The 14590-nt window shown below is 52.4% G+C and overlaps 1 protein-coding gene across 4 annotated transcripts in view; it reads left to right on the top strand.

The window, feature by feature from the left end:
- Nucleotides 1-2632: 2632 nt before the first annotated feature.
- PODN (podocan) overlaps nucleotides 2633-14590 on the top strand; it is a 26213-nt gene continuing 14255 nt past the window's right edge. The window contains exons 1-4 of one of the 4 annotated variants that reach the window (XM_045999644.1): nucleotides 2633-4043; nucleotides 4692-4841; nucleotides 12853-13169; nucleotides 14474-14567. In XM_045999644.1, coding sequence (XP_045855600.1) covers nucleotides 12858-13169; nucleotides 14474-14567 — 406 coding nt within the window. In that variant the 5' untranslated portion in view covers nucleotides 2633-4043; nucleotides 4692-4841; nucleotides 12853-12857. The other 3 variants (XR_006817711.1, XM_045999638.1, XM_045999640.1) reach the window with 3 other exon arrangements.

Here is a 14590-nt window from a genome sequence, read left to right as displayed (position 1 = left end):
AGGGTCCTGGGATCGAGCCCCGCATTGGGCTCTCTGCTCAACAGGGAGCCTGCTTCCCCCTGTCCCTCTGCCTGCCTCTCTGCCTACTTGTGATCTCTATCTCTGTCAAATAAATTAATAAAATCTTTTAATTCATTTAAGACACACACACAGAGCGAGAGAGAGAATGAGCAGGGGGGAGGGGCAGAGGCAGAGGGAGAAGCAGGCTCCCCGATTAGGAAGGAGCCCAATGTGGGACTCGTTTTTAGGACCCTGGAATCACGACCTGAGCTGAAGGCAGACAGACTGAGCCATCCAGGCACCCCATTAAAGTTCTTTATAAATGGAAAATCCCTTTGAAAGTTTCAATCACATATAAATATAAACCCGTTCTTTTTTCCCCATACATGTCACCCTAATGAAAAGAAATATGAAATTAAATCCTATAATTAATAGCTTAATCTTCTGAAACTCTAGCAGTTTCAGAAAATAGTACTTTAGTGCAGCGTGGTATAGGAAACTTGGGACCCATCAGATGTGGGTTTTGGTCCTAGCTCTGGCACTTAAATAGTTGTGGGACATTGAGCTAATAATAAGAAAGGACTCTAAGCTTCCTTCTCCCTTTGTAAGAATGGAATAATAATTCTCCCTTGCTGGCTGTGAGGATTAGCAATTATAGCTTTAGAATGTCAAGTCACACAGTAGGTACTCAATAGGTGGTTCCTAGTGTTATTTGAGAAGTTTTTTTTAACAGGAAGGAATTTATTCTTTGGAACATTTTGTGACAATCTGTTGAGTTCAGATAATATGCTAGCTTCAGGGGGCACCTGGGTGGCTCAGTGGGTTAAAGCCTCTGCCTTCAGCTCAGGTCATGATCCCAGGGTCCTGGGATCGAGGCCCACATCAGGCTCTCTGCTCAGCAGGGAGCCTGCTTCCTCCTCTCTCTGCCTGCCTCTCTGTCTACTTGTGATCTCAGTCAAGTAAATTAAAAAAATAAAAAATAAAATATGCTAGCTTCAGGATTGGGGACAATTTACATATTTTTACGGACTGTCCACATCCTTACATTTTCATGAAAATGTAATAGTCTCTGTAACTTAGTGAATGGATATAGAATTGTTGAGTTTGACTTACGGAAGATTTGCATTTCAGCCAAGATTACAGTTCTAGCTGCCCATGGCATAGCTGCTTTCTGAACACAAAGACTCTGCTGGATGTTATTGACCAGAAAAAAACAGTCGTCAGTCAGATTGTAAATTACTGGGTAAATCACTCTGTGAGACTGGGTTTGTTTAGAGACCACACTGATATGAATTAGGAGTTGGGGGTATGGTACTAAACAGCTAATAAGGTCCCTGAAAGAATTATGTGCTATCAGGAACCACAGCTGCATCTGGCCAAATTTTAAGAGTTTTTCTCAATAGAGAGTTACAAAATCTACTGGAAAGGTCCAGTATTAATATCTATCTGGAGACTGTTGCAAACAAACAGCTCTTTAGTTCTTGGTTAGAACAGAGAACATGGAGCCAGTTTTCTGGCCCTTAAGAAATGTGGCGTCTGATTCTGTTTGGCAGGAAGTTTAATCTGGCATGGAATTTTAGCCAGACTTCTTGAAGAAATTTTTTTTTAATGTATCATATCTAAAATTTATTGCAAAGAGTGATGTCCATTTAACCTATCCTATTAATAGTTACTTAAATACTTTGTAAATAGTCACAGCACTGTTTTCAGCAGCATGTAGTAAGCATTAGACCTTTTATTTACTGAATTTGTGGCCTTAAACTTTTAGGCAAAACTGGGGGAAATTCATTGTAGTCCACTGTTCTTTTAAATTGCAGGCTGAGAAGTGGTAAGTGCTACAGTTTTCTAACCACTACCAAACAAGAGTACGTTTCCTTTTTCTTTGTAAAAATTATGTAATTCACCTTTTTTAAGAATACAGCACCTTCTGAGTGTGCAGAACACTGCTCAAGATTAGACTCTTCATGTGAACAGAAATACATGGAAAAGAAGTTCAGATGTGAAGCTAAAACAGTATAAGGGAAAGACTGACTAGGCAAGCAGACAAGAGCCTTCAGCTTGGCAAAGTGATGCCCAAGGGCAGGGTGTGATAACAGTTCACAGATGTTTGAGAAATGGAAAGACCAATGAGAGGGAGGAGTTATTTTGCTTAGTTATTAGAACTAATGGGAAGAACTATAAAAGGGGAATTTCAGACTAAAAATCCATTGAACTTCCCGACAATAAAAACTGGTCAAGAGTGAATTGAGCTCCAACACAGAGATGCTCCTGAACCAGACTGGCAACACAGGGCACCTGCGGCAGATGGGCCTTAACAGTGACTAGTGGAGCATCTGAACGGCAGAAAACGCTTCACTGACAGCCACTCGAGGATTTCTCCTTTTGCCATTTATCAAAATCTTCTTTCTTCTCTGTGTCAGAAAGACTTGTGTTTTTTTTTTTTTTTTTTTTTTTATTTACTTGATACAGAGAGAGAGATCACAAGTAGGCAGAGAGGCAGGCAGAGAGAGAAGGGGAAGCAGGCTCCCCACCAAGCAGAGAGCCCAATGCGGGGCTCGATCCCAGGACCCTGAGATCGTGACCTGAGCTGAAGGCAGAGGCTTAACCCACTGAGCCACCCAGGCGCCCCGATTATACTTTTAACTTGACTTGCTCCATGACTTACTAGATATCTTTGAAAGAAACAGAGAAATGAGTATTGAAAGCTTTTCAGTTTTCATCGTGGGAAAGGAGCCCGAGTCTGTTTGTGTGTTTTTGTCTTTTCTGAAGTCCGTTTTTACTTAGCTGAAGACAGTAGAACCTTAAGGCCACAGAATAACAGCTGCAGTATAGGTGACCGCACTCCCTAACGTTGGAACCTGAGCGTGAATTCTGACTCAAGCACTCATTAGCTGGTCACCTGAGCAAGTTACTTATCCTCCCTGAGCATCAGTTTCCTAAAATGGAGCCACAATAATACAATTATGCTTGTTGAAGATTAAGTGAAATGATGTATGGGAAAATGCTGTTTTACCATGTACTGGTTTTACTTATTAATGTTTGTATTAGTTTTCTCTTGCTGCTGTAACAGATTACCGTAAGTGTAGTGGCTTACCTCGACTTATCTGACAGTTGGGCAGCTTGGAAGTCAGGGGGCGGGGCATGGGGGTTGGCTGGTTTCTCTGCTCCAGGTCTCATGGGGCTGAAATCAAGGCATTGGCTGCCCTGAGCTCTTATCTGGAAGCTCTAGGGGAGAATCTGCTTGCCTGCTCCCACAGGACATTGGCAGAATTCAGTGACTTGCTGCTGTAGGACTGAAGTCCCCATATGCTTTCTGGCAGCCCGGGGTTCTCAACTTGTAGAGGCTGCCTGCCTTTCCCTCATCATTAATGCTAGTCAAGTCCTCACGTTTTACATCTCTTTGATCTCCCCTTCTGCCTCCTCTCTCCTACCTCCAGCCAGAGAATATTCTGTGTTTTTCAAGAGCTATGTGATTAGGTTAGGCTCCCCAGATAATCCAAGATAATCTCCCCATTTTAAAGTCCACAACCTTAATTATATCTGCAAAGTCCCTTTTGTAGCAGTCACAGGCTCTAGGGATTAGAGTGTGGGCATCGTTGGGGATTCCTTCTGCCTACTACAGTCATGGTACTTTAGGGCTGGGAAGGGCCCTTGTAGAACACGAAATTCTACAGGAACTCCCGGGTTCTTGCCCGGAAGGGTTTATAATCCAGTGGGGGAAAGGGATGAAAAACATACAGCAAAAAGAGTCCAATAATAAAGAGTTTCTATGGGACATTCAAGGAGCCCAGAAGGCCTTTTCTGTATCTGACTCGGCTTGTGATTCTTCTGTCAGACCCTGCTTGATCTTTGGTGTTTTGTCTTTTCTCAAGATCCTTCAGATGGAATCCATATACACAAAACACCATGTGATTTGATCTCTAAATGTCCCGAAAACAAGCTGCTACCAGAGCTCAGCATTTGGGACTCTGCTATTTAATAAGGAAAGGTCTTGAGCCCTCCACTCAGAGTAAGAGGAATCATTTTCTTCTCCGATGATGAAGGTATAACAACGCCTTATCTCCCCTCCTTCCTCATCATGCCCCCAGGAGAGCCCTCTTGTCTCTCACTCCTCGTTCTCTGGCCACATGTATGTCTTTACTCCCCTCTTTTGGGTTTTCTTGTTTCTTATTGTTTTGAATTAGAAGGCACTTACCCTGGATAATGCAGAGATTTCTGGTTAATTCTTCGCACTTGTCATTTCTATTTTAATAACGTTCCATAGATGTTAATTTAGTCAGGCCTCGGTGACAGTTTGGCAGTAACAACAGCTGTCATTTATTGAACACTTATCACGTGCTGGGCGCTGTGCAGAGTTCTGCACTTCCGTTTTCTCATTTACTTCCAATTTCTCATTTAATTTAGACAATCTGTGAGGCATGGGTCCTAATCGTAGCTCCATTTGAACCCATCTTGGATTTGAACCCAAATCTAAGTCCAAAGCTTGTACTTGACACTAGAGTAATATGAAACAGGAGCTAAAACATGAGGCATGAAGGAGCCAAAGCAGCACGAGTGGATTGGGAACCCTCAATTTCAAACTCAACTCTTTACAGCTATTCGGAAAGTCAGAGGATTTCCTTCTAGAGCACAGGATCTCCTCCATTTTCTACCAGAGACACTCACAGGAGTTCCTCCATACTCTGTTTCAGACAGGTGATTTTAGCGTGCGTTCCCACAGAGCGCAAACAGCTACAGAGTATATGTGAGCACCGGCTTGGCATTCGACGGAAAAGCCTATCTCTCTGGAGGTGGGATGGAGGAGATGTAGTGTGTCCTATGGCTGGCCCCAGCAGTTACAGGTAACAGAAAATACCTTCCCCACAGGATTGGGATGAGTAAGATATTTAAGGATTTCACACAGAGCCTGGCACTTAGTAGGTACTCCGTGGATGCTGATTCTCATCATCCTTCTAGAAGATTTTCTTTAGTTCATGGGTATTCAAGTCAGTAGAATCCTGTTCTTCTAGCTTCTCTTGAATCTAGGCTCAATGTTGAGAAGACAGGAGATACATCTTCTGGGTTGGCCCCTGTCCAATCCTGTGAATCATACCAGCTCTCAAGTTTGAGCTCAGAACTGAAATCTGAGGCCAAAGAAGGCAAAATATTTCCCTTTCTCATTCTTGCTAAGTTTCTGAGTTATTGATGTAATGGAAACAGATAGCCCCGGGTTCAAATTCGGACTCTGTATTTGCCTTCTCAAGTTACTTGCATGTTTCCATCATGGAAAAAACCTGGGCTGTGGAGAGGGATAAACCTGGCCATTTTACTCAATCATTTCTCCTTTGTCAAGTATCTCCTTACCTGTGAATGGGGCCAACAGCAATCCTCTTGCAGGGTTATAAAGCTTGGAGAGTAATGTATGTGGTACAATCAGGATGCAGCAGCAGAAACCCATGAAAGATCCTTTACATAAGCCATTCATTCATTCAGGGCATTGGCAAGTGGTCCCAAGACTGAGTGATTCATCCTTCTCCCTGTCCAGTAGGAGGGCAGCCAGGCAAGGTATCTGTGGGTGCCCTGCCCATAGGCTAGAGCAGGTACAGGGACAGACAGACTTGTAGGGGCAGTGGAGGTGCCAAGTACCACCTAAACCCAGCCCCACTGCGGTCTACCGCCAAAGCCCCTGGCACAAAACTGTGTTGCTTCAGCTGCTAGTAGTTAATGCTCCTTTACTTGGAAATGTTTTCAGCTCCTGGGAGCAATATGGTGCCGCGAGGGCTCACTGCCCAACCCCCTTGTCTCCCGGCGATTGAGATCCGCAGCACCCTACTCCCAGCCCAATTTACCGTCCTTCAAGGCTCACCAGGCTCTGGGCCCAGGGTCAACGTGGGCGTGGGGGGAGGGGGGAGGGCGGGGAACTTTTCCCGGAAGGGGCCCAGTCGGGTCTTGGCTGGCGGCCCCGTTAGCCACGGCCCGGGACCCCAGGGTGGGAGAGTGAACGGAAAGGTACTCGTGCCTGGAGCGGTTGCAAAATCCTCAGTCATGAGGAAGAAACTGGGCTCAGAGGCACTTTGATGAAGGGCCCCTCTCCCCTGCCCTCCTTTCAGGTGCTGGGGCCTAAAGGGGGTGCAGTTCCCCTGCGGAAGGCGGGAACTAGGAAGCGTTGCGGGTTAGACACCCCGCCTTCCCAGCCTCTTGGTGGGGGTGGGAGGGCGTGGTACGGTGGCCCCGCCGGGGCGGAGAGCGGGAGAGGGGTCGGTGCGGGGGCTCTGCCTCCTCGGGAAGGGGGGCCCGGCCAAGTCCACGCGGGTAGGGAGCAGGCCCTCTCCCCTCCCGGCGCCTGCGGGGACCCTACGCCTGTGTCCGGAGGAGGCCGGCGTCCAGCAGATGCACGCGGTGTGTGGGGGGGGGGGCGGGGGAGAGGCGGGGAGGAGAAAACCCACAACAAAACTTGCGTCGCCGAGCTCACGGCTAGACTTGAATGGAAGGAGCCCGCGCCCGCGGAGCGCAGAGACTCGGGACAGCGCGGACCGCCGGCTGGGCGCGGCGCGGCGCGGCGCGGGGGCGCAGCAGGTACCCCGCGAGGGCGGCCGGGTGGGCCAAGGGGTCGAGGCTGAGCCGGGGCGGCGGACTCAGAAGTCCCCGCCCGGTCCGGACGGCTCCCGCAGCTACCCCCGGCGGGGCCGCCGCACTGGCCCCCTAGGTGGGAGCGGTGCACCGAGTGCGCGGCCGAGAGCTCCAACTCGGGCGTGTGACCCCTCCCGATCGCGACCCGGGCGGGGGCCTTTTCTCCTCGCCGGCTAGAGACTGGTCCCGGCCCCCGGGCCCCCCCTCCCCCGCTGCGCACATCTGGAAAGAATCTGAGGGCGGATGGGAGGGGGGAGTGGAAGGACGCGGGCGGGCTACAGGGAATGTGGGGGCAGGTGGAACTGGGGAGGGGCGTGGACCCCTGGACTTAGAGACGCGCGTCTTTCTACGTCAGCTTATCCCAGCTAGTTCACCCTTCAACCTGGTTACAGACGGAGAAACTGAGGCCTAGGGAGGGACTGAGGTATGCTTCTGGGAAGCGTGGACAGGTGTGGCGGAGCCGCCGAGACCACCGCTTGGACGCGCTCGAGGCTCGGCTCCCTAGCCCCGCGGCGCGCACTCGCCGAGCCAGAGCTCACAGCTGGCACCTGGTGTCCGTCTGTCTGTCTACGCGGCTGCCTCCCCGCGGGGACAGCTGGACTGAGGGTGGGGGGCACGCGGAGCGAGAGAAGCGAGGTCGGCGCCCTCCCTCTAAATCGGCGTAAGTCCCAGGTTGTTGGTCCTTGAACCGCCAGGCTTGGGGGCGGGGGGTGGGGATGGTTAGAATACCTGGTGAGCCGTCAGGTGGAAGAGGAGGTGGCGGCAGCGGCGGCGGCGGCAAGCTCCAGGCAGCTGCGGGGTCTCCGGGTGCGAGGCAGCTGCACCGGTAACTTGAGAGGAGCAGGCGCGGCTCCGACCATCCCTGGTCCCCAAGGCACAGAGGGATGCGCTTCTGGCACTTGGAATGCATCACGGATCTGTTGAGGCCCCCGCAACCTCAGTGGCTGCTCTTGGACCTCGGGCGGGCGGGGGAAAGCGAATCTGTGGTCTAGCGGCTCTGAGAGGCACCACTGCTGTGAACCGCAAGAGCCTCTGCGTGGTCATGTCCCCTTTTAGGGCCCGTGGCCCAGTCTACTCGAGCCTCGCACTCGGGTGCAAGTTAAGAAATGTTAAGATTCATGTGGCTGTTTTCACGAAATCTTGCGGGAACATACTTTGCTCTATCTGAATCCCAGGGAATGGGTGACTAATGGTGACACCTTTAGGCCTGTAGAGTCATACATAAGACCTCTGACCATGACCTGCCTGGTCCGCTTGATGGCTCCTTATCACCAGCACCTTAGCGTAGTGGCTGACACCCCCGGAGGCTTGGACCTCCAGCCCTAACCTCATCCCCTGTCTCATCCTGTTTACCCTTCTTTAAAGGCATCTCCCTCTTCCCCCATCCTGTGGAGTACTTTTCCTCCCCTTTGTCTCCCTGAAGAGCTCTGACTGGGCCTTCAAGAGCAATTCAAGGCTCTGGGCAGGAGTCAGAAGACACAAATTCTAATTCTGGCCTTAACTTCAACATACTAATCTGTAAATTGAGGGGGCAAATCTTTTCCAACTCTGCCTTTCACAAATTCACTTCTTCATTCAGCAAGCATTTCCTGAGCACCTGCTCCAAGCCTGGGGAGTCAGAAAGGCTTTGCTGAATCGTGCAGGGTGCAGGGAGCCAGGGTATTGTGGGAGCACCAAAGAACTAAAGACAGTGAGATGCAGCTGTCTGGGGCCCGGCGCAAAGTGGGTGATTAGTGAACTTTTACAATATTGGAGTGGAGAAGGAAGGTGCTGCTTGGGGCGGAGGATCTGTGTCCTGATTTGGGTCTCCTTTCCCTTTCCTTATTCTAGTTTTTTTTTTTTTTTTTAAGATTTTATTTATTTATTTATTTGACGCAGAGAGAGATCACAAGTAGGCAGAGAGGCAGGCAGAGAGAGAGAGGAGGAAGCAGGCTCCCTGCTGAGCAGAGAGCCCGACAGGGGGGCTCCATCCCAGGACCCTGGGATCATGACCTGAGCTGAAGGCAGAGGCTTAACCCACTGAGCCACCCAGGCGCCCCCCCTTATTCTAGTCTTGCCTTAATCCTCCACTTAAGCCCTTCTGGGCCCTGAGGTTTGGTTCCCCAGGGGTGGTAGGTGGGGTGAGAGGCAGCAGGTCCCAGGGACTTCCTCAGTAACAGCAGCCCTGTGTGTGTGTCACACTTGCTCGAGGCTAACATCAGATGGACATGTCATTTCATTTCCTCCCCATGAGGATTGCCCAAGCTAAGTAAACAGAGGCTCAGGCGATGAAGTGACTTCTCCAGACTCACACAGCAGTCAGGAGTGGAACCCGTGTCCTTCTGTTGCTAGAGTGCTCCGCCTGAGAAAGAGCTCACTGCAAGCTGAGCTGCTCCTCTCACTGGCCATTTGCTGTCCCAGTGTGTGAGTTCCTCACCCGAGGGGCTTCTCACTCGAGATGTGCAGAGACCAGGGCCTGGCCTCCTTTGCTCTTCCGCACGCATCTCCCAACGTGGCTGAGCACACAGAAGAGGCTTTGGGGGCTAATCTCGCTCAACATTCTTAGAACCACAGCAACAACAAATTGAGACTCAGATGGGCCATGACGTGGCCAAGGCCGCACAGAAATCCAGGCGGAGCTGAGCCTGCCAGCATCCCAAGCTCCAGAGGAAGAGGTGGGACCCTCCAAGCCTGGTGTGTTCTTCCTCCCTCTCCTGTGAATCCAGCTCCTTCCCATCCTAGCACCTCTCTCTGCCCAGACCAGGCAGAGACCAGACCAGACCAGACCGTTGCCCGGCCTCAAAGAGCTCCCCACTGGTCCATCCATAAACCTACCTATGCCACACTCCTGGGGCGGTGGCTCCTCATCTTTCCTAAGATCTTAAGATAAGGATCACTCTCCCCAACCTGGCTTCCAACTCCCTTCTTGGCCTGGACTGCCCACCTGCATCACTCCCCATCCCCAACACTCAGCAGACACTCCATCGAGCTTTGTGGAGGTCACAAATGGGCTCTCTTGCACCTGGCCCTTTGTACCTGCTGACCTCCTTGCTTATGTCACTTTCCCCCTTTTGCCCAATATTCGTCCTTCACGACTAGATAAGGCATCACTTCTTCAGAGAAGCCTTCTTGACCCCAGACATGGTTAGCTCTGCTCTGGCCCCCTGTGGACTCTAGCTTCCCTCCATCACACCTCTGATGACACTGGGCTTGTAATAGTCAGTGTACACCTAGCGTCCATGCCAGGTCCATTCAATAGAAATAGAACGTGAGCCATAAATGCAAGCCACATATATAATGTGAAGCCACATTTAAAAAATAATAAAACAGGTAAAATTCATTTTAGTAATTTATTTTATTTAACTCAATTATTCAAAATATATAATCAGTATAAAATATTTTATTAGATATCACTAATATTCATAATGTACTAGTCTTTGGAATCGATGTGCACTACATTTTACACATAGAGCACCTCTCGGTTTAGACTAGCCACATTTTAAGTGCTCAGTAGCCACATGTGGCCACCACATTGGAATGGCAGGTGTGAGCTTCTTGAGGGCAGGAACCAAACTGAGTGGTCTGTCTGGGCCCTTTGTGGCCAGCTTTGGTTGGCCCAGGGAGGGGCCCAGGGTGAGCTCTGCTTCACCACTTGACAGCTGAGTCACATTGGCCAATCCAGTTGGGCCGCATCTCCTTCATCTATGAAGTGATGGTGATAGCATTTCAGTATGGCTCATAATGTTAATATAAATTCCTTTGACAGAGACAGTGTATAGATCTTTATAGACACAAATTAAAGGGGAGCGAGGAAAAACTAGCTGGTCCAGTGGGTGCACAGGATATGTGGAAAGGATCCTCCTTCCTGGCCTCCTGCCCTGATGGATTTGGGGTTTAGGCCTGTGCCCACACTCCCCCTCCCAGAACCCTGATCTGGGGTCACACAGATAGGCAAGGAGGCGAACTCTGGTCTAATGCTGATGGTTCTCAGGGGCAGCAGGCTGTTGAGCTAGTTGGGGGTAGCAGGGGAAGGGTTATGATGTGCGTGGGAGTGATGGTCTGTAGACGGGTGGAGGATTAGTTGCCCGTTGGGTCAGGGATGGGGCAGCAGGGGTGTGGTAGGGTGGGCGCAGGGCCAGGCCGCAGCAAGTTATGTCCTGCTGCCATCTGATCCCTGGGGCCCAGGAGCTGTGTGTGTGCAAGGCTCCCTGGTTTCCTGACAGGTCAGGGGCTGGGATCAGAGTCTGCTTAAGCCTCCTTGACCTACATGGATTCTAACTAGCCTAGCTGCTGCCCATCTTCTCTGTCCTCACACCTTTCTCTCCGGGGCCTCAGAGAGCTCACCCAGTCTAGGGTGGAGGGTAGGGCAGGAGTTATTGTACTGGGCTCTGCTGCCGCCTCCAGACTGAGGGCAGGGAAATTTGCCGCCTCAGTTGTGTTCCCTGTGCCAGCACAGGGCTGAGGGCAGACGGGACCTCACCTTGGAGAGCTGGCTGGGCCAGCGAGTGAGACAAAGCAGTGTCTGAAACGTCCTAATGGCCACAGGGCAGCCAGAATTCATGGAAGGCCAGAACGTGCAAATCTGTGGGGAGCTGGACCTGGGGCTGGACTGCAAACACGAGCAGATTTTGGACAAGAGAAAGGGAAGAAGCAGGGGTTTCTGGAGTGGGCTGTGCCCAGAGATACGAGTGGTAGGAAGAGCTAACATTTACTGAGCACTTATGGTATACAGTATGTGCCTCTCTCTGTCCTGACTCTCACAGTCTCGCCATGAGGGCAGCTCTGGTAACCTCCATGGACAGGTGAGGAAGCTGAGGTTTAGTGGGTGACGAAACAGAGCTGGAGCTGACTACAGCCCCAGCTGTCTTGCTCCCACACCTGCCTTCCTAACCAGACATCGGCAGCGGTGTCCAGTGCCCCATTTCCCCAGGCCCAGCCTCTCAGGCCTTTCTAACTGCTGTGTGGGTTGTGGTCCCCAGTCTAGTGCCAGGGCGAGGTCCTCAAACTGACCACCGCCCCCCCCCCCCCCACTGCCAGCTGGGCTCAGGGCTTACTGTGCACCTGCGTTTGTAATTGCCATAGCAGAGGGATGGCCACACCTCAGCCCCTAGGAGGCACCAGGTGCTTCCCGTCTGTTACCATGCCAAGCCCACACAGACACTGTGGTTTGGGATGTATGGTCTGCCATGTAAGATGGGGAAATTGGCTCCGGGAGGTCAGAGCTGCTAAGCGCCGGAGGGGAGCTCAACCTGGGGTCTGTGGGACTCTAGAGTCAGTGTACTCAAGCTGTGGCCTGTCACAACTTAGCATTCCCCAGAGATGTTTGCTAGGTGAGTTTCTGTAGAGAGAACTCCAGGGACGAGCCCAGAGCCCAGCTAGGCCCCTGCGCTGCCTAGAAGATGGGACCCCTGCATCTTCCTCATGGCCTGAGGCCATCCCCAGTCCCCCACCTGTGCTGCCCTAGGGGGCCATGCCGAGGGGAGGTCTCTCGCAGGTAGCAGCAGTCACCTGCACACAGCAGGCCAGCTGAGGGTGTAAACAACAGGAAGAAGGGACTGGGAAGGTCCCGGGCAATGGTAGCAGCTCCATTCAACTGAGGCCAGCTCTGTGCCGACTCTGAGCTGGGCCTCTGCCCAGACCCTGAGAGTGGCTCACCACCCTCTATGGGGAAAGACACCTTCACACATTCACAGTCCAACCCATCTCATGCCCCTCCCTAGGGAACACAGTAAGGGAGAGCCCTGTGACAGCTCAGGGTCTTACCAGGAGCTATAACACTGATGTTGGTTTTAAAGTTGCTGACTGCACAGAGGGCAAGGCATTCCAGGCAGAAGGAACAGCATGTGCAAAGGCCTGGAGAGAGGATCTACTAGGTAGACTTGTATACCTGGGGTGGGAGTGTTGGAAGAGAGACGGGCTCAAGTCCAGAATATCCTAGAATCCCAGGCCCACCATGGCCCTCCCTGTGGCTCTGGAGGACGGACAGATCCTCCTGCCCTGCCAGGGCAGCCAGTGCTCTGCAAAGTCCCAGCCAAGACCTGCAAGTCACAGTTCGTCCCGGGCCTCAGCTTCCCTGTCTGTGAAGTGGGGGTACAGATTCCTTGGGGGCCAGGCCCGGTAAGGGTTGCTGACTTGCCTCCTGATGATGGGTAGGAAGATGGGGAAGGGAGGGTGGCAGTCAGCAGATCAGATTGTGCCCCGGATCCCAGGAGGGCCCCGTGATGACCTCTGTGGGCCCTTGCCCTGTGTCTGCTGTACCCGCAGGTACCATGGCCCAGAGCAGGACACTGCTGCTTCTCTTGCTGCTGCCACCGCAGCTGCAGCTGGGACCAGTGGGCACAGCGAGGTCTCCAGGGTTTGGCCGAAGTGGTACCCACAGCCTGAGCCCTGACGAGAATGAATTTGTGGAGGAGGGGCCAGTGCTGGTGCTGAGCCCCGAGGAGCCAGGGCGTGGCCCTGTCACCATCAACTGCCCCCGAGACTGTGCCTGCTCCCAGGAAGGTGTTGTGGACTGCGGTGGCATCGACCTGCGCGAGTTCCCGGGGGACCTGCCTGAGCACACCAACCACCTGTCCCTGCAGGTGACGCGGGCCTCACAATAGCGGCCATGGGGCTGCCCCCTACACTTGCAGCTCCTGTCCTTGACCCCCCTGCCCACAGCCCCCAGCTCCTCCAGAACCCCCAGTATTTGTGGCACCCCCTCGACACAGTGTGCTAGGGCGCTCCCCACTCTGAAGCCCCCGTCACAGAGTACCGTGCTATTATACCTGCCTTATTCCGCCTGAAGGAGTGAGGGTTGAGACCCCTCAGCAGAGTCTGACCCTGGGAAAAATGAACACAAAGCTGCCTGGCAGCTGACCCTCTGAATGGATAGGATGCCCCAGACACCGTTGCAGGCCAAGAATATAAGAGAAAGTAGACCCCGGAGGGTGCTCTGGGGGCTCAGAAGATAGACTAGTCTTTGGCTGGTATAGGCTAGATTTTGAGAAGTGGGACACACTGTTCTAGACAGGGGACCCTGAGAGTGCTGGTGCACCCATGACCAGTTCTGTGTGGCCCAGGAGCCCTGGGGGAGCACGAGGGACTGTTGTACTCATTCCCAGAGGTCAAGCCCAGTGAAGGGAAAGGGACCTGTCCTTTGTCACCCAACCTGAGGGATCCAGGTTGATGGTGAGGGAGCCCAAGGCCAGGGTAGCCTATGAGGGAAAGGGACACAACACTCATTTTTGGTCCATCCACTCATTTATCATAAAGTGTCTCCTGGGTACCTGCTGTCCACTTCTGGGGCTGGGGCAGGTGCTGCACATGGAGGGAACACTCAGACAGTCTGTGGGGGAGGCAGAGATCTAAACAGGTCAAGATAACAGCTGGAGACAGAAGGCTAGTGCAGCAGGGCCCGGAGCAGCTCCTAATCCAGCCCCCAATCCAATTCAGGAAGGCTTCTGGAGGAGGTGGCACCCCGCCCAGGTTTTGAAGCCTTCCAAAAGGAGTGAGGACCACAGGTTTTTTTTCCCCCTTAAGAAAGGGAACCCAAAGTAGTTTCTGGCTTGGGGTGGGGAAGATGGGCTGGGGATGCCTGTCACCAAGTAGGAACATGAAGGGAACAGGTCTAGAGCGGAGATGCACTCCAAGTTTGCACTGTCTATAAATGCCCATGACGGGCTTCTAGAAGGTGGGACCTGCTGTCTGTTGTGGTCCCTGCGGGGCCTCCCATGCTCAGACCCAGCCCTGGCCAGCCACAGGTCTATCTGCATGGTGGAGAACCCCAAGGGAGGTGCCCAACAGAGGGACTGGCTCCTGGGACTGGGTGGGGGTGAGCCTCTACTGAGGCAAGAGCCCTGGGCCTCTAGTGAGGCCCCTCACCACCCCTGTCCCCTGCTTCCAGAACAACCAGCTGGAGAAAATCTACCCCCGGGAGCTCTCCAGGTTGCATCGGCTGGAAACTCTGAACCTCCAGAACAATCGCCTGACTTCCCGAGGTGAGGAATCCCCCAGAACCTGG

The sequence above is a fragment of the Meles meles genome, chromosome 1 (genome assembly GCF_922984935.1).
Source record: "Meles meles chromosome 1, mMelMel3.1 paternal haplotype, whole genome shotgun sequence".
In the NCBI taxonomy this organism is placed as follows: domain Eukaryota; kingdom Metazoa; phylum Chordata; class Mammalia; order Carnivora; family Mustelidae; genus Meles; species Meles meles.
The sequence above is the reverse complement of the archived record's forward strand: the minus strand, read 5'-3'. Positions and strand labels throughout refer to the sequence as shown.